General features: G+C 36.4%; 1 protein-coding gene across 8 annotated transcripts in view; it reads right to left on the bottom strand.

Moving 5' to 3' along the window:
* BTRC (beta-transducin repeat containing E3 ubiquitin protein ligase) overlaps nucleotides 1–24,972 on the bottom strand; it is a 183,108-nt gene that overhangs the window by 115,365 nt on the left and 42,771 nt on the right. For 6 of the 8 annotated variants that reach the window (XM_055424823.2, XM_055424826.2, XM_055424824.2 and 3 more), the window contains one exon: nucleotides 4,694–4,801. The exons of the other annotated variants lie outside the window; for them this stretch is intronic. In XM_055424823.2, the coding sequence (XP_055280798.1) occupies nucleotides 4,694–4,801 (108 nt within the window). The remainder of the gene's footprint in view (nucleotides 1–4,693; nucleotides 4,802–24,972) is intronic. 8 annotated transcript variants of the gene reach the window in all.

Here is a 24,972-nt window from a genome sequence, read left to right as displayed (position 1 = left end):
TGAACTTTTTATTAAACAGAAATTGTACACTACTGAGATGATTTATATATAATGGGGGGCATCAGTTAGGATTTGATAAGTGAGCATTTTTGACATGGGGTAATTTTCCTATGGTAGTATTTTGTAAAAAAAATTTGTGTGCTCATTTACATTCAGTGTGATAATCCATATTCCTCTAAAACCTCAAATGTAAATTAAATCTTCCATATGTATATATACCTATACTCTGAATAATGCTTAACTTCCCTAGTATTCTTCCATGTTAACGTTTCACATAATAGATGGTAAGATTTAGTAGACTTCAAGTATTTTTCTTTTTAACTTTACTAAAGAATAATTGACTTACAATGTTGTGTTAATTTCTACTATACAGCAAAGTGACTCAGTTATGCATGCATATCTACATATATATGTATATATTCTTTTCCATTATGGCTTCTCACAGGATACTGAATATTATTCCCTGACATCTAAGTATTCTTAAACAATAAAACACTTTACATTATCTCTCTTGAAGTCAACTCTCAACAATTTCAAGCTTTGACAACGGACACTAGATTAATATTAAAATATTACATGGTTCAAGCTTAGAAATTCCTTAAAATTACTAGCTATATGTAACAAAAACATTCTAAGGTCATATAAATCTACCTAAATTATTAGTCAGGATTTCTCTTCTTCTTTAATATCTAAAGAAAATAAAGGATCCGAATTACTCAGCTATTTTTAAACACTTGCTATTGCTCAGTCTCATTTGATAGTACAGATTATAAGACTACCAGGTGCTGAGGACAAACAAATGATTCCACAAAAATACACCCACTGTTAATCAACAGAAATCCTCTTCATTACCTATAGACTTTCCAGGACAAAACAAAATGATGAAAATATGTTCAAACTATAAACAAGTCCTCAAAGAATCTACTGTATTTAAACAATAGTTAGAGTATCTTCTCTGTACTAATTTGAAACGTGTGGACTGGAAAAGTCAAATATCAAACCATCCCAATAGTGCCATTTCCATCTGAGTTACTGAGGATAATCCAACAAATTAAGCAACAGCTCTTCCTTTTATAGTCAAAGAATTTTGATTTTGAAGGTGCTTCAAATTTGCTAAAGGAATGCAATAATTTCGAAGAAAAAAATGTCATTAAGCTATTACTAAGTCACCGCCTCAAAGATGTTTGGCAACATGAGGAGAAATGAGTATTCCTACTGGGCAACACTTTGAAGAATTACTTGAAATATATCTCTTAAAGTTAAAAATACTCTACAACCCAAGCAATTCCACTCTTAGGTATTAAGCCAAGAGAAATAAACACCCATGTCCACTAAAAGATGTACAAACTGTATACTATAGCTTTAGCCATAGTAGACAAAAATGGGAATAATCCAAATGTCTACCAATAGATGAATGGAAAAACTGTGGTATATTAGTACAATGGAATTTATTTAGCAATAAAAAAAGATTAAGTTATAGATAAACATAACAAAATGGATAAATCTCAAAAACATTATGCTGATCAAAACAGAATAGATATAAAAAATGTATACTATATGACTACATTTATAAGAGTACAGGCAAAACTAATCTTCGGTGGCAAATCAGAATAGTAATTGCATATGGGATATGAGTAATAACTGGAAGGGGGTACAAAGGAATTTTTTCAGATTATTGAAGAGTGATGTTACACAAATGTAGGTGGCTCAGATGGTAAACAATCTGCCTGCAATGCAGGAGGCCTGGGTTCAATCCCTGGGTCGGGAAGATCCCCTGGAGACAGGAATGGCTAATTCCAGGGACTGAGGAGCCTGGCAGGCTACAGTCCATGGGGTCACAAAGAATCAGACACAACTGAGCAACTAACACTTTCACTTCATGGGTACTAACTGGAAGAGGGTACCAAGGAACTTTCTCAGATTATGGAAGTGCTCTATATTTTGAAAATGAGGTTACACAAATGTTTATAGTTATCAAATTCATCTAAGAGTACACAAGATATGTACATTTTACTGCACGTAATTTTCACATAAACAAAAATCTAAATAAGCAAATAAGGTAAAACCCAAACCAGAAAAATGTAAATGTACTAAGATTATTATACTTCTAGTAGTGAAAACAGGAAAGACTAGACTTAAGTCTATATCTGCCAATTAGTCAATCAGCAATTTGGAGCACCTGTGTATAATGAACCTGACAGAAAAAACCCACTGAATTAACAGAATGCCAGCAGATAACCCCATTTTTTTCCTATTTTTACTACATAAAACTTAATGATTTCTCTGAAGATAAGAAAAGAAAAATAAACATTCATACTTATAGCAATACTGGGGAAAGCAAAGTTTTTCATCAATACCTGAACCCAGAGTAGGCTTTGCTATGAAACAGAATTTGGTTAAGGCATGAATAAAAAAGTAAGATTTCATTTCATAGTGTAATGTTGTATAGCAAGGTGAAACAGTATTTGCTGAAAGTTTCCAAACCTAGTCCTTCATGCATGTTTCTGATAATATAGAACCCATTAATCTGCCAGACCCTGTTCTAAGTGAAACAAGAAGGAAATGTGGGGGCAGGACACAGCCTTTAAAAGAATGACAGATATTAGGACATGACAAAAACTGATTAGAACTAACTAGATCCAAGATGGTGGAAGATCTGGTTCCCTCCAGATTCTGTTCTATATGTCCCTTTTTTGGCTAATTTTAACCTGTATCTCTTCCTTGTAATAAACCTTGAATATAATAGCTTTCAGTGAGTTCTGTTGAGTCCTTTCTAGTGAATTATCAAATCTGAGGAGAGGAGCAGAGGGGGAGGTGTCCTTATAACTGGTATCTGAAGTGATAGCAGTCTTATAGGGACTGTTCTCTCAGACCGCACTCTGGTGAAACTCACTGCCACTCCAAAAAGGTTAAATAAAAAAAAAAAACAGTAGGTTAGAACATGAGTTTCTTGAGAGCTGAAACTTCATCAATATGATATATAGTAAAAAAAAAAAAAAGATATTTGAAATAAATACTCAGGATATTAATATTTTCTAACATTAATAGCAATAATGTTAATGATGATGAAAAGTGAAAGTGAAGTCGCTCAGTCGTGTCCGACTCCTAGCGACCCCATGGACTGCAGCCTACCAGGCTCCTCCGTCCATGGGATTTCCCAGGCAAGAGTACTAGAGTGGGTTGCCATTGCCTTCTCCAAATGATGATGAAGATGAGGATAATAAAAACTATTACTATAGCAACTATTTACTGCATGCGCTAACTATAGTCTCCATTTATAGATGAATTTAGAGTGAAATGACTTGCTTAAGATCATACCACTAGTGACAAACAGTATATAAGTCCTGATTTAACTAATTTTAAAGCCCACACAGCATCATATTGTATCTCATAAGACAAAAGAAGTTTAATATATTATATTTTGCAGAGGACAAACAAATATCCAGTAACATCATCACTAAAATAGTATCATTAAAGGTAAGTAACTGTTAGCACTGGTCAGGAATGTAGAATAAAGTTCTCCAAACTTTAACTAAGACTCAGTCATAAGCATTCTGATACTTACAACTTGTCTTCAAAATTATTAATAGAATATGAGCTACATAAGTTAAAAACAAATTTAAATCACTTAATTTGTTACATATTACTAAGTAAATGTTAGTTGCTCAATTGTGTCTGATTCATTTCAAGCCCATGGACTGTAGCCCACTAGGCTCCTCTGTCCATGGAATTCTTCAGGCAAGAATACTAGAGTAGGTAACCATTCCCTTCTCCAGGGGATCATCCCAACCCAGGAATCGAACCAGGATCTCCTGCATTGCAGGCAGATTCTTTACCATCTGAGCCACCAGGGAAGCCCAAATGCTAGATACAAATTCCAAATACCTAAGGTAGATAAATGACACTTCTCATCATGTATCACACTCTAATCTGTGAAGAATGGGCATCGAGCTCTGTCTCACATATTCCTCTATAAGTTTTCCTCTTCCCTTTTATACTTTTCTCTCACATCCTGGAACTGTCCTAGTGGCCTCTAAGAAAGGCCAAAGGGAACTAGGATCTGATGGTCCAAGCAAGACCAGCTGGACTGTCTCAAGCTGAACGCTATACTCAAAAGTCATGAAGGCCTTTCCACCTTGAAACTTGACCTAGTAATCAAGATATAAATAAACACAGTTCTTATATATGTAAAATACACACATATAGATACACAAACATATACATACACCCACACATAAATAATAGTATAGTAGCCAGGAGACACTCTGAATTGAGCACTTTAGTGTTTTTAGTAATCGTAAGAAAAACATAAGAAAGTGTCCAGGCAACTGGCTGCAATTAATTGATTGATTATATTAATTGGTTTTATATAAGTCCAGAGCAAACATTACATACTGAATGCTATTTATTGAGATTACTTTAAAACTCACTATCATACTTCTACTAAACATGAAAACCAACAAATCAAGTTGTGCTCTGTCAATTTTGGCAAGCCAATCATAACAAAAATGTCTCAAGAGTGGATCAGTCTGGATCTACATTAAAAATTAAAGGAGAACTGAGTGATGTGAAATACAGGCAATATGAAGGAGAAAAGTGAACTTAAGTAAAGGATGGGAAAGGAGAGACACACTAATGAATTAACACACACATACTAATGCCCACAAATAACCCACAGAGACAGAGAAAGTACCTGGAAAGCTGTGAGTGCGCCAGTCCCTGGGTTATACAGGCATCGCAGCGAAGGCATGCTGTCCGCCAGGCTGGAGCAGCCCAGCCACAGAGACCTGGGCATAGAGCACTGCAGAGAGAGGACAACTATGAGATGGGACAGCATGAGACAGGATGGCACAGATTACAGGAATTCTCAAAGCTTGGCTAAATACAATATTCCAGTTGCAGCTTGCCTTTATGATAGAAACATCTTCAAGAAACATGCTATTTACTAGTTCTAACCCCAGACGGAAACTCAAAACGAGCACTAGTGCCCAAAAAAGGACAAAAAAAAAGTTATAGGTCAAAAAGCAAATATTTTAATAAAAAAATTTATTCCTGTTCTTCTGTGTATGAAACCAAAGGAAATCTACTTCTTAATCCAATTAATCAATTCTTTTCCTCTACGCACCTCATCTCCCATAAACTCACCACAAAAGTGAAATGTTGTGCAGACCAAGCAGAAAAAAGAAATCATTCATAGTAGCATTTCAACACTAGAAATGGTAAATTAGAAAACAAAATATCACAGGAAAGTTAAAAGGATTTTAAGAAAGTGGGAAGAAGGAAAAGAAAAAGTATTACACCCCTACAGTTTGACAGCAACTAACGCCACACAATTTGCATATGTTTTATATATATTGTTAGTCTGCTATTCATTAACCAAAATGCACAAGTTACCATAGCAGCTGCCTCTTTATCTTTCCAGATGGATTTAGGGGGATTGGGGGGGATGGCGGGAGGAGGCAAGAAACAATCGAAACAGAAGGGAAAACATGAACAAAGCAAGGAGACAGGGACAGAAAAAGAGGACCCCAAAAAGCTGCTGGTCCTAAAACCTTGTAAATAAATAAACAAATAATGTGTAAGTGTAAATATACATACAGTGTATTTAACAGCAAACAAAAAAGGTAGAAATTATGAGTTCTAGTGAGCGACTTCACTTTCACTTTTCACTTTCACACATTGGAGAAGGAAATGGCAACCCACTCCAGTGTTCTTGCCTGGAGAATCCCGGGGACGGGGGAGCCCGGTAGGCTTCCGTCTATGGGGTCACACAGAGTCGGACACGACTGAAGTGACCTAGCAGCAGCAGCAGTAGTACTAATTAAACAGTATTAGTGGTACAGCTCCTGTACCTTATAAACACTGTATCTTTTAGAAGAATTTTTACAATCTTTAGATTTCCCTAAATGTATCCCAGGCTGAATGAATCTTTGTCCATCAACTTGGATGCTATTACAGTCTAGTAATACTAAAAAACTAAATACCTGATCACAGCACATATAAAAATAGAAAAACATTTTAAAGCACAACAATCAGTGCACATAATACTAAACCTTAAATTACAAGCTTTGAACTATTTATTATCATCATGGGACTTTTTTCTTCTTAAAACACTTTAGTTGGGGAAATATTAAGGAAACAAAATATGGTATTCATTTTTCACTATCTATAACTGACACAAGGATGGTATACTGGAAAGGACTTAAAAAACTGGTTTAGACTCCAGCTTTCAGATCATTATTTTCTTATTTTTTAGTTTAGGTGATTGATGCCCAGGAGAAATTAAGTATTTATCCATGATCATAGAATTTAGAAAGTAGAGAAGTAAGAACTAGAATCCTGGCCTATTGCTTTTCAGTTCAGAACTCTTCTTGCCTCTATCCACCCCTAGGACAAAGTGGAGGCATCAGACTTCAAAAACAGGTATCTACTAAAGGCATCACTGGATAACTTAACAACCAAAACAGCTAAACGGCTTTGAACAACTACAACAATCACCTAATTTTTCTGTTTCCAATGTTTCTTCACCTCAAACTACAATCCATTTTACAAACAGCAACTAAACAGAATTGTCTTCACTTTGTGATCGTGTCACTCTCGTCAATAATTCACAAGGCTCCCTAGAAATTCAAGCACTCTATTAATCTGACCCTTCCCCACTGCCTACATCAACTCGCCCTCTCTGTCCTTCCAGTTGGCCCTGGAACTCTAATGAATTACCTTGATATTTTGTTCAAATATATATCTTACCCCCATACTTCTGAATTTGTAATTTCCTTCTTCCTTTCACCCTGACCATGCACGTGCATGCTTGCATCTACCATTTACTTATTTGTCTCGTAAGAATTTGGGGGCTTTCCAGGTGGCACTAGTGGTAAAGAATCCACCTGCCAATGCAGGAGATGCAAGAGACTCAGTTTGATCCCTGGGTCTGGAAGATCCCCTTGAGCAGGAAATGGTAACTTGCTCCAGTAATCTTGCCTGGAAATTTCTATGGAGAAGAGCCTGGCAGGCTACAGTCCATGGGGCTGCAAAGAGTCAGGCATGACTGAGCATGAGCTCCTAAGAATTATTTAATTTCAGTCTCACCCAGTGGTTCTCAGTAGCAGATATTCCCATTTTGTAAGAAGACAGCAGGGAGAAGAGAAAAAGGAAGAGCAGGATTAAAAAAGAAAAAGTTTCTTTCCCCTTGAGAACCACTGTTCTACTCACAGTATTGACTCTATACTGGAAGTACCAAATTCTTAGCCAAAATAATTTTTGTTAAGAAGAAAGATGACATTAAAAGTTTCTAAATCTAATGTTTTGGTCATTTATCTAACAAGTACTTGTTGAGTATCTTCCTTGTGCCGGGCACTGTCCTAGGCACTAGGGATGGAACAATGAACAAAAGAAACAAAAATCCTTTATATTCTGGTGATAAGTCTCTCAACCATAACTTCTTCTATATTTAAAATCTTTAATGGAAAAGAAATCCATTGGTAGTGACTTTCTCTCATTGTTAATGAAACAACCTATATTATTAATCAAGTGGTTAAAAGTTCTGTGTATCCTGGGTAGAACAATGTTTACACTGAAGGGACTGAATTTGAGAAAAGTGAGAAATAAAGCAAGAATTTTTAAAAGGCAAAATGAAAACAGTGAAAGAAAATGGAGTAGGCACTGAAAAATAGCCTGTCACTTTTCTGACTTCCCTTCAGAAGAGGTAGATGGCTCATACACTTTTGGCAATAACTAACTGCATGATCTCCACTTTTTAATTAAAATATACATTTTTATTTATATTTATGACTGCTCCCTGGTAAGTTTTTAAGGCATTCCTCTTTTGAATGTTTTGTCTCCTTCATTTTATATTAGGATCTGAGTTATTTTTGCAGTATGTACATGGTTAATCATTATCCAACTGTCCTTTCTGTTACTCATTCTAATGCCCTTCTCATTCATTCACTCCTCTCGTCCATCAAAACTCCTAAAAACTAAGAACCTGAAAGGGCTTTACCCCACCTCCCTAAACTAAAATTCCAAAATAAAACTTATTATAATCAATAATAAGCCACATACACCCAGGAAAGACACTAGATATACTGGTGTGATTTCTAAAATAGCATTAAATTGCAAACACCACACAGAGGATGCATTCCCGATTATTACAAGACAATTGGTGTGGGTATGATAACCACACTTGAATATAGTCTGATCTGCACATTACCATAAGATTTTATATATTATAGCTCAATTTAAAAACCAATTTTCAAATTGGTTTGTATTGTAACAATTAATCTTACCCATACTGGTAAATGCCACTTTAAAACACTGAGGAAAAAAGATATAATTACAAAATTAATGGAACAGGCTATAATTTCTAACTCTACCCCTTTCCCTTCTATCTTCACATTTAGCAGCCTTTTCTAAATGAAAAAAGAAATCAAAAGAAATATAGGTAATAATCAACAGAGTGGAAAAGGGTGCCACTGTGGTTACTATTCTTTATGTAGTCTAAACATTTCAGGGTCATCCTGATTGGTCAGTTTTCTGACAAAAATTTATGACTTTCTCTGTCCTTCAGCAATGAACAAATAATCCTCCTGAAAATGCCCAAAACCCACATAAGTTTTCTACTTAAAGTTGAGGCAGTAAAAGTTTGTTTCTCCTTGCAAACTATATGGAAATTCCTAAGACTTTCCTTCCACACTTAAAGCAATTTTTTAATAAAAGTAGGTTCCTAACTAAACTGCAATCCAGCAACGATATTCTCACTTTTAAATATTTAACTTCCATTATCTGTTAAAGAACTTGTGAATGACCTATTCCTTAAGTATTTCTCCTTTGCAATCTCAAAAGCTACAATGAAGTTTGGATTACACATGTGCCTCCCCCTAACACAAATCTAGCCCTACATAGCACAGATTTATTTCTTTAGCTCACTTTCTACTTAACCTCACCCCAAATGGCTCTCCACTGCAACTACAATAATTTATTACAACTGAAGTTTGTTACTCAACTGAATGAGTTTACCAGCTTTTAAAAAACATACACAGGATTTTTTTAAATGCCTAAAACATTTTTTCTACTACTTGAAAGAATCAAGAAAAATCAAAGAAAAAGAGATTGAAATGCTGCAACAAGGGGCCTGCAGTACTTTGAGGAGGAAGTATCTAAGGTCCATCAGGTTCAACAGCACAAACTCATTTTCACAGAGAACACTGAAAATCTTGACTCTTCCCCTTATTTGGCTGCCTGGAAAAAGCCACAGTTTCTTTTCACTGATAGAACGCCCTGCAGGCAAAGGGCTGGACTTAGCATTTACCATATGAAAGCTGAATGACAAAATCCCTTAAACTCAGGTCCCTGTTGGTCAACTTCTAGGAGTAATAGAAGCTATAATAATCAACAATAAAAAGATTGCTGCATTGAGAGTTTATGTATCCTTAAGCCATGGAATAGAAGAATTCCCTTTTCACAACTATATCAACTAAAAAATTCAGGCCAAGAGAACTATAGTATTCCATAGATCATGTAATATATTCAGTCTCCACCTATACAAATTCATTGACCTGCCTCTTAAGAATCCCAATTTAGTTCACTCACCAAAGTGTCATATATGATAATCATATCTGCCTACCCTTAATGCACAAGGTTTTGGTAAAATTAAAATAAGGGATCTAAAACTTCAAGTACAAAAGAAAAAATATAAAGTGCATCATTACCAAGAACAGGATTCCACGAATGCCACTTGCATTTCAAAATGTTCTGAGAAGCCATAAAGAAGTGTAGATCATGGAATCAATAAATTCACAAATAGTAACTACAAGGAAAAATACAATAATGTACTAAATTGTGTCACACAATTGCTGCTATATAAGTGTAGTTAAAAGTTCTAATTTTTAGAAAAGTTCAGACACAGGCTTTAATTTTATTGTAGAACTTGTTACTATATGTAAATTTATTACGTTTGCCTCCTCTATCAGACTGTATTTCTTAGATATGAGTCATGTCTTTTTTTTTTCTACTCTCCAGCATCTGATCAGAGTAGATGCTCAATAAAAGTGCTCTTAATGTCAAGAGATCAACAAAAGCTACCTATCATAAAGAGAGAAGTAAGAAAACAGTTTTTGCTTATAGAACAGTGAGAATACCGGTAAAATAACACTGGTTACTTTACTGAGATTGATCTTACCAGGCTGGAAGGTATGTGTGTTGGATAAATCTCTTTCATAATTTATCATCTTACTCACCTGTAAGACAATCTAGTCAGCAAGTAAGATCCAGAGAGATTAAATAAATTACTGAAAGTGAATGGGTATCACGCAGTGGTAAATATAGGATTCAAAGCTAGATACTCTGACTACTAGGATGATGCCACACAAAAATGGCATTTAAAAAGTCAGACATGAAGTTATCTCATTTATTAAGAAATACAGAGCCAAAGGTGGGTTTAGGGGCACTGGACTCAGAAACTAAAGAAAAGGAATCCCAACCAAGAGGCCATGGTAATTAACAATGTGGTCGCCCAAGAGAAGACAAACTTACATAAAGCGGAAGATCAACAGGACTTAATGACTAATGAAAGGAATGAAGAAAGGTAAGTCAGAAATAAGCCCCAAGATTTCAAAGGAATGACTAGAAGAATGATGGTAGCACTGACAGAAACACATAAACTAAAAATGCTCTGTGGGTTCTGGGATGTTGGGCTGGGAATGGAGTAGGTAAGGTCAGAAATCATAAATATAACATAAAAATAAAATAAACCTCTTATATGTGAGTGAAAATATGGCATGGGTAGAAAGCTCTAAGTGCTACACAAATGCAGCATCACTGGCTTCAGCATAAATTATAATCCACTAGGTTGAAAGCATCTATTGTAAAAATACTAGTGAAACTTTTTTAATTTAAAAAATAAAATGATTCCTCTTACCCCTCAACTCAGTTCGACAGTCATTAAGTGAGTACAAGCCAAGTGGACATCAAACTGAGTGGTATAAATTAAATGGCGACAATGGCCCAAAACGGATTTTTGGAGTCCAAGTGCATATGAGAGAGGTGTCCCTGAGGGGTTAGAGAGTTTCATAGTACAAGTAGAATGAGGGAAAAAAACTTTACAAGAGACGGGCCTGTCATGGAGTTCTACAGCTCTAGTTGAGTGAGGAGAGCTTCTACAGGGGGACTGAAATGGCAGTGAGCAGGATGTTGATGTGTCCACATGATGGGGAAGGGCAGGGCAGTAAGAGTTTCCAAAGCAGACAGAAGAAGACATTCACAGAGTAGAGGGATAGTGGTCTAGCACAGAGTTTCAGACTCAATGGGGAGAAAGGGTGGAAGGGGCAGTCCAGTGCAAATAGATTCCAAAAGGTTGGGGAAAGCATCCATATAGACTATTGGGTAAGAAGTGGAGACAGAGCTTTGTCAGCAATCGGAGATGAGTTATATGGGAAGATTCACTGAATGAAGGGGGTAGAGCAAATATTAAGGATAATAAAAAACCCAAACTTCTCATCAGAGAAGAGTTACAGATACAGAAATGAAGAAAGCTAGAGTGAATACTATGCTGCTGAACTAGATGTTATGAATCCAAAGCTTTGTATAGAGACAGAGACAATTCTAGGTTAAGTGATATATGTATATACATACATATACATACAAACATACCCCCTGGCTCTATCAAATAAGAGGGTGTAGTAACAGCAACACCTTAATAGTAACGAGTACACTGATCACACACACACATATTTAGTGATTCTAAATATCACCCTCCACTAAAAACAACCAGAGCTCCTTAGAACAATGTCTAATTCCAGGACTTGGGCAGGAAAAGTTTAAGATAAGCGCAGAGTACCTTACTGTGGTACTCAAAGAAAGATGGAGACACGGCAAGATGATACAGGGGCCAGTGCAAAGGCTCTCACAGGCTAATTCCAGGACAAACTGAACATCAGAACAAACAATGATGATAATGGACTATAATACTGGCAGGTAATACCAGTATTACAACATGCCCCTCAATGATTCCTAACTCCTGATATTAATGAAACTTGTAAGTAATCCTGTCTCCTTGAGTGTGGAATAGCCTAATACCTTGCTTCTAGGTTATATAAGACTGTAACTTCTATCTTGCTAACAGACTCCACTGTCTCCTTGGCTTGCATACTTTGATGAAGCAAGTAGTCATACTGGAGAGGTTCACATGGCAAGGAACTGACGGTGGCCTCCAGTCAACAGCCAGCTAGGAATTGGGTCTCCAATAACTCCTGAGAAAAGGAATTCTGCCAAAAACCATGTAAACTTGAAGTGGCTCTTTCCTCAATCAAGCCTTCAAACAAGATCTCAGCCCTGGCCAATACCATCATTATAGTTTTGTAAGGGATCTTAAAGTGGAAGACCCAGATCAGGCATGCCCAGACTCCTGAACCAAAGAAACTGTGTGATAATAAACATGTGCTCTATGCCACTAAATTTGTGGTAATTTAGTATGCCACAAAAACTAATAACACACTGAATAAAAAAGAAATCCAAATTAGTAATATAAAAAACTGAAGAGTGTGATGGGGAATATGATACTTAAATGGTCTCAAAATATTTTCCCATATAATACTTATTTCAAAAGGAAAAACAGTAATTTTACAGTAGAAAAACCTAATACCTTAATCAAGTGATAACTATTAATGTTACCAATAATGAAACAAATTAAAATAATGTGTCACCTGATAGACTGCAATAAGAACACTGCATCACCTCTGTGATATTTCTTCCAGTGATACACAGCCTATATCTAATTATAAGAAAACATCAGAAAAACCCAAACTGAAAAATAATCTGCAAAATAACTGTCCTGTAATCCTCAAGAATGTCAATGTTAGGGAAGTCAAGGAAAGACTAAAGAATTGTCCCCTCTGAAGGAGACTAAAGAAGACATGATAACTAAATGCAACATGTCATTCTGGACTAGATCCTTATGTATAAAAGGTCATTTATTGGAATTGACAGGAAAACTTGGAGTCTGTGGATTAGCTGGCAGTCATGTATCAATACTAATTTCCTTATTTTTATGGTTATTATTGGGTTCTACAGGAAGATGTAGATTTAGAAAAGGCAAAGGAACCAGAGATCAAATTGCCAACATCTGTTGGATCATCGAAAACACAAAAGAGTTCCAGAAAAACATCTATTTCTGCTTTATTGACTACGCCAAAGCCTTTGACTGTGTGGATCACAACAAACTGTGGAAAACTCTTTAAGAGATGGGAATACCAGACCACCTGATTTGCCTCCTGAGAAATCTGTATGCAGGTCAAGAAGCAACAGTTAGAACTGGACATGGAACAACAGACTGGTTCCAAATAGGAAAAGGAGTATGTCAAGGCTGCATATTGTCACCCTGCTGATTTAACCTATATGCAGAGTACATCATGCGAAATGCTGGGCTGGAGGAAGCACAAGCTGGAATCAAGATTGCCTATCAATAACCTCAGATATGCAGATGACACCACCCTTATCAGAAAGCGAAGAACTAAAGAGCCTCTTGATGAAAGTGAAAGAGGAAAGTGAAAAAGTTGGTTTAAAACTCAACATTCAGAAAACTACGATCATGGCATCTGGTTCCATCACTTCAGGCAATTAGATGGGGAAACAATGGAAAAAGTGAGAGACTTTATTCTATTGGGCTCCAAAATCACTGCAGATGGTGACTGCAGCCACGAAGTTAAAAGATGCTTGCTCCTTGGAAGAAAAGCTGTGACCAACCTAGACAGCATATTAAAAAGCAGAGACATTAATTACTTTGCCAACAAAGGTCCGTCTAGTCAAAACTCTGGATTTTCCAGTAGTGATGTATAGAGGTGAGAATTGGACCGTAAAGAAAGCTGACCACTGAAGAATTGAGGCTTTTGACCTGTGGTGTTGAGAAGACTCTTGAGAGTCCCTTGGACTGCAGGGAGATCCAACCAGTCCATTCTAAAGGAGATCAGTCCCGAATATTCACTGGAAGGACTGATGCTGAAGCTGAAATTCCAATACTTTGGCCACCTGATGTGAAGAGCTGACTCATTTGAAAAGACCCTGATGCTGGGAAAGATTGAAGGCAAGAGGAGAAGGGGACGACAGAGGATGAGATGGTTGGATGGCATCACTGACTCAATGGACGTGAGTTTGAGTAAACTTAGGGAGTTGGCAATGGACAGAGAAGCCTGGCATGCTACAGTCCAAGGGGTTGCAAAGAGTTGGACACGCTGAGCAACTCAACTGAACTGAACTGACAGGAAGATGTTTTTGTTTATAGGAAACAAATCAAAGAATTTAGGAGTGATTAGACATCATGTCAGTATCTCAAACGACCTATGGAAAAAATGATATTTGCATTTTAGTTGCAACTTTTCCTTAAGCTTTGAGAATGCTTAAAGTAATATGAAAAATTAATGAAAATACATATTGGGATTTTGCCTTTGACAATGATGTGGTAATTGCCAGACTAAATTCCATGAGAAAAAGACAACTATAAAAGCTACATAGAAGCTTCAACAACTCCATCTGTGAAATGGGACAATAGTTTCTGCCCCTTACACTTGCATGAGGATTAAAAGAGATCATAGAGGACACCCAACTTGGACTCTTGGGTGTCAAGTCATCAAGCGGAAGGAAAGTCTGAGAAACTGACACAGCCAAGAGGTGCCTCCAGCGCCATGAGGACTATACATGACACAGGGTCCTGGGTGGAGCAGGAAAAGGACGTCAGGGGAGAACAAAGGAAATGCGGACTAAGTATCGTTGCTGTTCTTTAGTTGCTCAGTCGTGTCCAACTCTTTTGTGACCCGTGAACTGTAGCCCGCCAGGCTCCTCTGTGCATGGGATTCTCCAGGCAAGAATGCTGGAGTGGGTTACCATTTCCTCCTCCAGGGGAATCTTCCTGACCTAGGGATTGAAACACGTCTCCTGCATTGGCATCAGGATTCTTTACCACTGAGCTACCTGGGAAGCCTATGCAGGAATCAAGGACAGGTTTTAGTTAATAATAGTGCATCCACACTGGTTCATGAGTTGCGACAAATGTACTGAGTGATATAAGAGATTACGAACAGCATAAACTGGGGGCAGGCATATGGGAACCCTCTGGATTAGGGTCTTCGTTAAAAAAAAAAAAGCTACATAAATACATTAATAAATAAGTAAGATTTTAAAAACATGAATACAATAGAGAAAATGATTTGACAGCATCAGAAAACAGCAAATGCAGCCAAGACTTTAGGGGCCCAAATCTTGAGCAGGAAAAAAATGTGGTTAACCTGACACGCAATTCCCCTTGAGGCATTTGCTGACTCCTAGGGTTTGCAATGCAAAGAGCCAGATACCGAAAAACCAAGCTGAAAGCACATTTTGGCAATCTCATGGTGCTAAGGAGCCAAAAATTGGAATACAAACCCCATCAAGGACAAGGTGCCCTGGTTAAACAACAACAACAAAAAATTAGGCTTTCAGTCAATACCAAGGAAGGGCAGCAGAAACAGACTCGCTTCAGTTGAATCAAAAGGATATGCCCATGAAAAGAATATTAAACCCTCTCTGAAGGAAGATATCATCTAAATTCTATATGATTCTCATTTTTAAAAATGTCTAGCATTCAATAAAAATAATTAAGAATTCTAGTAAAAAAGATCAAATGTCCCCAAAACAGGAGTGTGGGGGGAGACCCAAATAGCCAAAAAAACAGAAATAACTCAAGTGTAGTAATCAAATTCAAAAAGAATGGTGGTTGCCAGTGGGGGCGAAACTGGGAGGGTGTTGTTATTTAATGAGCATAGAGTTTCAATTTTGTAAGATGAAAAAGTTCTGGGGACTTCTCTGGTGGTCCAGTAGCTAAGACCCCTGTGTTCCCCAGTGCAGGGGGCCCAGGTTTGATCTCTGGTTGGGGAAGTAGATCCTCCATGCCACAACTAAGAACCTGGCGCAGCCAAGTAAATAAATCTTTTTTTATAAAAGATTTATTTACATTGGTTTACAGCAGATTAGAAACAAAGCAAGTGAAAATTAATGAACAGGGAGATAGGTCAGTAGAAAATCACAGGATTAATGCAGAGATAAAGGACAGAAAAATACCAAAAATAATGTCAGAGATATAAGTGACAGAGTAAACATACATGTGTTTGGACTCCTAGAAGGAAAAAGAAAAAATGAGGCAAAAGCAACCTTAAAGAAATATTAAATTTTTTCAAAAACTGATGAAAATCATCAAGCCACAGAATTCAAGAATTTCTACAAACATACAAAGCAAGCATCTTTTCTATGCCTGTCACTCTAAGTTTGAATCAGTTTTATCCTTTGCACTTTCAATGTTGTGAAATACGTCTAAAAGTTCCTTTCATGTAAACTTCTTTGCCCTTCATGTGAAGTTTTTCTCACAGGACATCTTCATCTTTTTTGGCACAACTACCTTCCTCATTTATGTTGATAAGTCCACTTTCACTATGTTCCTCTGGTTGCATATTTATCAACTGGTGTCAATATCAACATTTCTATGGTCAGCTATTTCTTCTATGACTCCGTTTACCTTCAACTCAAATTTCAACTCATGTCCAGGTTCCAGGAAGATGGAAAAAGCACACTCTTTCCTCTTATCTCCCACTGAATTTAACTACTAAAAATTGTCAGAATGGATAATGCAGCTATTTGAGGACTCCTTGAAAAGTGAATAGGAGTCGGCAGACTGGGGAAGATAACTTCATCAAACACTGATCTCAACAAAGAATTTTCCTTAAAAAAATTTTATTCCTCTAGTATCCATGAGCCTAGATTGCATTCTGAAAACCAAAAGTAGGTTATTATTAGTGTATACAAAGAAAGACCCAGGAGAAGCACTCTAGGTCTGGTCCAGTAAGTATAGAAGGGTTATCCTAATACTTAGGGAGAATAGTGGAAATCTTCCATTCTTCTTTCTTTAAAGTTCTGTTCTCTCCAAGCAATACGATGATGAAAACCACAGGAGAAGCAGGGCCCCATAGTAGCCTAAAGTTCTGAGTTAAGGAAACTCTTTTTGATCAGAGGAGTTTTGATCCTAAAAGACTGAGAAGAAACCTCACTAATCCCTGCCCTCACCACCTCCATCCTCATGGTTTAGGTTCAGATGCAGTAACATATTCAGGTAGAGAAGCTTAAATAAAGCTCCAGATTTCTGGTAGAAGGGCTGAAAAAGGAAATCCCAGAGAACTAGATAGTACCAGGGAGATAATGGAGAGGAGGCAGCTCAGAAAGACAACTCCATAAAGTGCTTTATGAACTCCTGCAGTCACCTGCAAGCTCCACATACATGGACGTGTGACTAAAACAGCAAGCCACAGACTCTTAAGAAATGAACTGCAAGACAGACTACCATCCAGATCTTAGACTGGCCACTGAGTGGCACACACATGGAACAGATTTCAAGAACAGTGCAAAGGCTTTAAAAATGGAAGAGACATTGAACTCACAACCCTTCATATGGCTATTTAAACTAGTAGGCCGATCTCAACAGGGTTGAGAGTCTGATAAAACAAAAATATCAATATTAGGATTTAAATAAACTCAGTCTTATAATATTAAAAATGTGCCAGATACAACCCCAAAATTACTAGGCATACAAAGAAGAGTGTGGAGGATCTCAATGAACATCAACAGATGCCAATAATAAATGACACAGTTGTTGAATTACCTTTAAAGACAAAGACTTTAAATAGTATAAAAATGTTTCAACAACTCACTGCAAACACTAGAAAGAAATGGAAAGACAGAAAGTATCAGCAAAAAAATAATACATATAAAGAAGAGCCAAATGGAAATATAAGAACTGAAAATAATAAAATGTTTAACTCACTGTATAGACTCAGTAAAAGAATGGCTGTTAGCAGACCAGTATTTTCCAGGAAGGGTTTCCCTGGTGCTTAGCAGCAAAGAATTTGCCTGCCAAAGCACAAGACGAGTTCCATCCCTGGGTCAGGAAGATTCCCTGGAGAAGGAAATGGCAACCCACTCCAGTGTTCTTGCTTGGGAAATCCCACGGATAGAGGAGTCTGGAGGGCTACAGTCCATGGGTCATAAAGAGCTAGACATGACTTAGTGATGAAACAAATTTCTCATGAATATATAGGCAAAAGTCCTAAACAAAATACTAGCAAATAAAATCCAGCCACATATAAAAAGGATTATACATCATGACCAAGTGAAATTTATCCCAGGAATAGCAGGTGGCTATTAGCAGACTTTGTATTATCCCAGCCCTAAAGGTGTTTCAATACTGGCTCCATGTCCTTGCTGTGCCTTACATCCTCCCCTTTATCTCTGTGAGCTATCTCTGTACCCTTAAAATAGGTCCTCCTTCTTGCTTAAGGACGAAACGAGACAACTTGTTACTGGAAACCAAAAGTATTCAATGAAGACAAAAATCTAATTCTAAAATGAGTATTATCCCCAGTGTAAACACCATGGGAAGCTACACTTATTCCAACAATGCCATCAGTGCTCAAAAATACTGTTTTTTTAAGCCTTCTGAAATGAAACTGGATTAACGTTATGAAAAGTGAATCCCTGCCTTAAAGGAGATTATAATCTAGTAGAAAATTTAGTGCTTAGCCACTTTTAAACATTTATAAACACTGAAAAACACTACATAAATCAGAATTTAAATGTAAAGTGTATTACTAGTTTGATACCATTACTGCTAGCCCATATAAACTCACACTATTCTTAGAATCTTTGGATACCAAGTCCACTGCCGAGTCCAACAGAAGTGTTCAAGAAATCCCTGGTGAAGTGAACTGTTGAATTATCATAACAACTGAGAACAGGTGTGACACTCATTGAGGAATTAAGACATTAATCCAGAAGAAGGTGCAGACTCATCATCAAACCAATTGTGAGATCTTGAGCATTGAGCAGTTCATTTAATTTCCATGTGCCTCAGCTTCTCCACTGGTAAACTGGAGTAGATTAAAATATTACTACCGATACCTTGCAGCAACAAAATTCTAAAAAATTCTATTATTTAAGTCCATCTGCAACACATCTAAATATGGATTTTTTTTAAAAGAAATTACTAGTTTCACCACAAAATGTGGCCTAAAGCGATGGAAATTCCTTTAAAAAAACGGTGAAGGGGGAGAGAAGAAAGCAGCTCCTGATGCTTATTTAGAACTATTAGGATTCAAATCTGGCTGCTTTCTAAAATAAATTTTATTCATTATTATTTATTAAGTATGCAATTACTCAAATATAACACTCTGATAAACTAGAATTTTGAACAAACAAATGCTTTAAAATTCTAATAACTATGCATAAGCAGTAAATTATTCTTACTTGAATTTCTACTGCTGTGTAGCGCAGGGTTACTAAGTACGTAATTACATAAGAGAGCCACCCAACTTCCAAAGGAGCCATTCCAGTGAATTGTGTAAATAATATGCTTTAAAAAAACATAACCTCCTCACATATGAATTTAGATTCACCAGATATGGTGTAGCTGTGTACCTGTGAGACTAGAACACAGTCTTTAAAAGGCCTTCCTAATTATGAATTTACCAGAGAGATTAGAATGACCCAAAGCAAATTAATACATACTTTTTTTTCATAACTTTCTATAAAAACATTTTCACTATTCTGCTTCACTACAGAAAATAAAAGATCTTAAAAGCCACTGATTTGAGATAAGATCGCCAGAGTACAAGACTATGATCAAATTTCTAACACTGACATTCTGGTTTTCATAATTACCAAATGCTAGTGTTGTGTTTTTCTTTCATTTGTATCAACGTAAGTCCTAAATATTTGGTCTATGGCTCACTTAACCATAAGATTATTGAATCTGAATACGGAAATTTTCTTTTTAAAAAAATCACACAAAATATTCGAAATTAGCAGGCAGCATAGCCTCATAATAATACCTAGATGCCACATGTTTTCTGTACCAGAAAAGTAATTTTTAATACCCATTACAGGAAATCAACCAACTTAGTAAACAAATTTATTCATACAGCCAGGTGGTATCTTTATTCTCCCCATAACAGTACAAAAAGTAAGGTTGTTTGCCTACATTTTCTTTGCTACATTATTAAAAATCACTTTATGCTAAGTAAGAATTCCTACGTTTTTGAAGTGCTCATTTATTCAGTAAGAATAAAACTGCAATTAGATCAGGTTTTACAAACTCAATCTCCTATACCTGTACTTAAAGACCTTTTAAATCATGCCACAAAGAAAGTATTTGGCTATACTGGAATTTTATTTTATTAAAATCAAGTCAAATCCCACTGCAATAAGCTCAAAGGGACTGTCCAAATTCTTTTATTGCACTAGAATTTATTGCATTAAATATTATTTGAAATAACTAGGCCACCAGCTAAGGCCTGGGAATCACACACAATTTTTGATGATACGGGGTTGGCCTATACAACGACTTCAAATGAGCAGAGTCCTCACTGGGATTATTAGATTTTATGTATTTTTGAAAAAGGGAGGGAGGGAGAAAGCGAAGAGAGAGGAAAAAGAAAAAAAAGCTTGGTTGCAACTAGAGGAGTAAAGAGAAGTTGAAGCAGTCTTCCATTTTGATGAAAGGCATTTGCAACACTTTTTTTCAATAGGAATTTACACATGTGTTCATAGCAGTTGCTATGACTCAACAGAGGCCAGTATCATGTCAATAATCCAGATATCAGGGCAGACTGGCTGCCATTTGTCCAATCAGGTCTTATCCCTCCCTTCATAGGCAAAAAGAGCAAAAGCAGCCACAAAGTAAAATCGTTTGAATGGGAAGTTTGGGGAAAGGAGACAATTATTCACACTGGACTTCTGGAACATCCCCTTCTCTACAGATGTGTCTGCTGTAGCAATGAGACCAAGAGGGAGTGCTATCTGGAGCTTTCTTCTTAAATGAGAGGGAAACTCTTCATGAAAAGATCCCCTGATATCAAGTGGTATTTCAACTACTACAAACCAAGTATCACAGCCCTCTTTGGGTACTCCTTTATTTAACTTTTGTGTAGGAGTAGAGAAAGGAAAATTACTTGCTCATTAGAAAGAGAATAAATGCCTACATAAATAAATGGAACCATATTACATCTGACTTCCTGAGCACCACAGGTCCACAGAGAAGAAACATGTTTTCGGCAGTGTGTTTATTTCACTGTTTGCAAATGGCTGGCTGATTGGCAGCTATAATAAAAGAAATAACCATTTCAAAGATCAATGTCATGTTCCCTAGTAAGAAACAAAAATGAACATTATCTACCCTCTCCATTCACTTTACAGAGTTTAGCAGAAGAACAGATAAACTGGCTATCTGATTGCTTGATGTTTCTGAGGTTATTTTCTGTGATGGCATGATTATTATTTAGATTCACGCTTCTATCAGGACATCAGCATTAAGAGTTACCATTCACAAGAAGGTTCCAAAATGAGTATTTCTGAAGCAAGTGAAATATGACAAGAAATTATTAACTGGGGAGAAGAGTATAGCTAATATTTTTTTCTTCCGAGAAAATTAACTACCTGATCTCACAATCTAATTTAGCACAAGCCAAGATGCAAACTAGTAAGCCTCAAATGTACAACCTAATGACACTGTCCACTTTCAGATACCAATCTTAAAATCAGCACTTCAAGGGACTTCCCTGGTGGTCCAGTGGTTAAGAATCTGCCTTGCAATGTAAGGGATGCAGGTTTGATCCCTGTTCAGGGAACTAAGATCCCACCTGCCTCAGAGCCAACTAATCCCACTGGCTGCAACTAGACAGTCCGTGCACTCTGGGGCTCATGCACCAAAACCAGAGAGTCAGTACTGCAACCTACTACTGCTACTAAATAACAGCATAAAAGGAAAGGTTACTTTGCAGATCTTTCATAACAAAAACTCCAGTTCTCTCTTCTCTTTCCCCATCTTTTCCTATTTTTTTTTAAAAAAGAAGTTTCTTTCCTGTGCCTATACAAAAAGATAGATTCTGCTTAGTCAGGCAAAAATCAAGCATTGTTTAAAGAGCCTATTTATGAAAATCAACTTATATTTAAGCAAGTCAACATTAATATTTGGATTTTGACTGAATATATTCAATGGATCATTTTAAAAACATTGCTTTTATGGTCAGTCAATATTATGTCTCATAACTGATTGACATTCACACCATAGTTTTCAACTACAACACAAGACTATTAAATATAAAAACCTCTGCTGCTGCCGCATCAGTCGTATCCGACTCTGTACGACCCCATGGACTGTAGCCTACCAGGCCTCTCCGTCCATGGGATTCTCCAGGCAAGAGTACTGGAGTGGGTTGCCATTGACTTCTCCAATAAAAACCTCTAGTAAAGGGCAATGGCATTCGTGTACTCATGCTCAGATAGTGTTCAACTATTTGCAATTAAATGTGGAAGAAACATGGGAATTTCAATACCACAGATTTTAGATCAACCTCTCAGTTTTATGGATATTTATAGCATGTGTCCAATCTTGCAGAACTCCATTCTTCCTCTACTTCATTTGTAATATACACTGCTCTTAAACCACTTTAACACATTGTTACTGAGATACTTCTTTTACACAGTACCTACCAAGCAGTAGATCAATACTCTTCACATAGAGAGGCCGATTCCATTGCCACAAAAACCTCTGCAAACAGCCAGATGCTGAACAAAGAGCACAGCTTTCATTCCTAACATGTCTCCACTCCACTGGGAGGAAATATTTTGCTACAATGGGCAAGTAGAAGTTGAGAAAGAAATAATGGCACTTAAAATAATTAAGAAGCTTTGATTAGAAAGAAAGTCTGAAGGATATAGCTAAAATAAATTTCACCTACAAGATGCTTATCATTCATCAAACCCACCTGTTTACCTGCAGTCACAACGCTGCATTTGATGCTTTACAAACTGCCATAACATTAGGTATTTATGTTGCACTTCAACACTTAAGACTAAAATGATACAGAAACAAAATAAAGAATTGGGTGGAAAATGAGGGAAAAGAGAAGGGAAAGAAGAGAAAAATGAAATATTCTACTGTTCCTTTAAAGCCACTTTCAGTTAACAAAATTTTGTGACTTCAATTTCTTAAATGTACACCAAAAAAAACTTTATTCACAAGCTTTTCATATGGTTATTTCATTTCTCTCTCCTTCATACTATTGTTATGATCTGAGGCAATAAAATTGAGTTGAAATATAATTAGAAAGGACAGAGATCTATCTACATGCATTGAGTGATACTAGCAACTTGTGGCACCAGAGGGATTTAACTTCTGTCTAAAATCAGTTCTCGCTGTCCTTTCTCACACTACTTACTTCCGATGGATTAGGCTGCAATACATCCTTTCTAGACCAGCTTTAATCATTTTCACAACTATGGCTGCTATGACAACAGAATGCAGCTTATCTGTGCTGTTTTCATTTTCTCCATTTGAGTTGCCATAACAACACAATCATTCTGCCTTTCTCCAGTATGTAACAACTTTCTCTTAGGATTGTATTCTTAAGGACATTGGATTTCCCTATGAAGAAACTAAGTAACAGAATTTACATAAAAATGTTGTTTAAACAATAAAAATACAATTTTAAAACCTTTTGAGGGAAGAGTTATTTTTGACAGGAACTTTCATCATACAAAAAATAAAATTAACCCCTCAAAAAAAATACAAAACCCGATACCTGAAACCTGAAATCCTAAAACTATCTACCAATAGCAATGACTTACTTTTATACAGACTTACTGAAGCAAAAGATAGCAATATCATGATTATGAGCTACAGTAAGGTGTCCATTAATACCTGTCCCAAGTAGAACAATCAAGAATGAATACAGTTCTATACTGAATACTTTGCGTGGTAATCCAACATCATTCGTTAGGAATACCAGAGCTGGGAGTAGTGAGCTTTATATTAGGCAAACGCCATTTTAAAATCTTTACCTTCAATTCAAGGCTTTCTATCCTGAAGAAGTTCATACAGTTCAAATTCTCTTATAGTATAAATTGTGTATTTATAAAAACTGATATCCATAGAAAAGATCAAAGAAAAGCATTTATTGTTCTAAACAGCAACATAAAATTTTTTTTAAGTATTTTGGCTAGTGGATCACCATATCCATTACTAGGAACATCATGTCAGGACATAAGTGTGTTTTAAAAAAAAAAAACTATCAACTGTTACTACTCCTTGTTGTACCAGCATTTGCGATAATAGGACTCTGTATATGCAAAAGGTTATCTTAATTTAATAGATTAAATAACTAAATTCAGATCTTTTAAGTCCTTTGATCAGCTGACAAAGCTACATTAAAACTTTTCACATAGTGGGGATTCCCTGGTGGTTCAGTGGTTCAGACGCTGCACTTCTACTGCAGGGGCACACGTTTGATCACTGGTTAGGAAACTGAGATCCCGCAAGCCGTGCAGCAGTATAACCCCCTCCCAAAAAAAAAATTCTCCCATAATACAAATATCCATGAATATATACATATTTATTGCTTACAAACAAAATATGGAAATATTACTATTGAGGAGAAAATATGCAAATATTACTAAGTTCCCCCTTAGTTCCCTACAGGCATATAAAAGATTATTCATAATATTGCAGTATTTTTACAGGATTGAACTAATTTTCACATATTAGTGTAATGAGACACACTTTAATTTTAATCACAGCTGAGATAATTCAATAAATTTTGTAGTTTGCAGTGAACTGAAAAAGATGATTTATTTAACTGAACCTGAAGATCACTGTACGATTGTTTTCTTAAGTTCATTTTTTAAAGAAAAAAATTTACTCTTCCAAATTCTGAAGTAACAGCTTAACAATTTGGTTTTTAGTCAGTTTTTTTTAAGACTAAAGAGGAGAGAGTTGGCAAATATAAAGAGCTAAAATAATGACGGAATCAAGATCTTGTCTTTAGAATCTTTTCCACACAGGAAAATGAGAAACCCAAAACAATGATAATTTTTTTAAAAAGCAGCTAGAGCAAAAGGGTGGTTACACTA

Source organism: Moschus berezovskii, chromosome 12 (assembly GCF_049115385.1).
Source record: "Moschus berezovskii isolate FMDL1 chromosome 12, NW_MosBer_1.0, whole genome shotgun sequence".
In the NCBI taxonomy this organism is placed as follows: domain Eukaryota; kingdom Metazoa; phylum Chordata; class Mammalia; order Artiodactyla; family Moschidae; genus Moschus; species Moschus berezovskii.
This window is presented reverse-complemented; position numbering and strand designations above follow the sequence as displayed.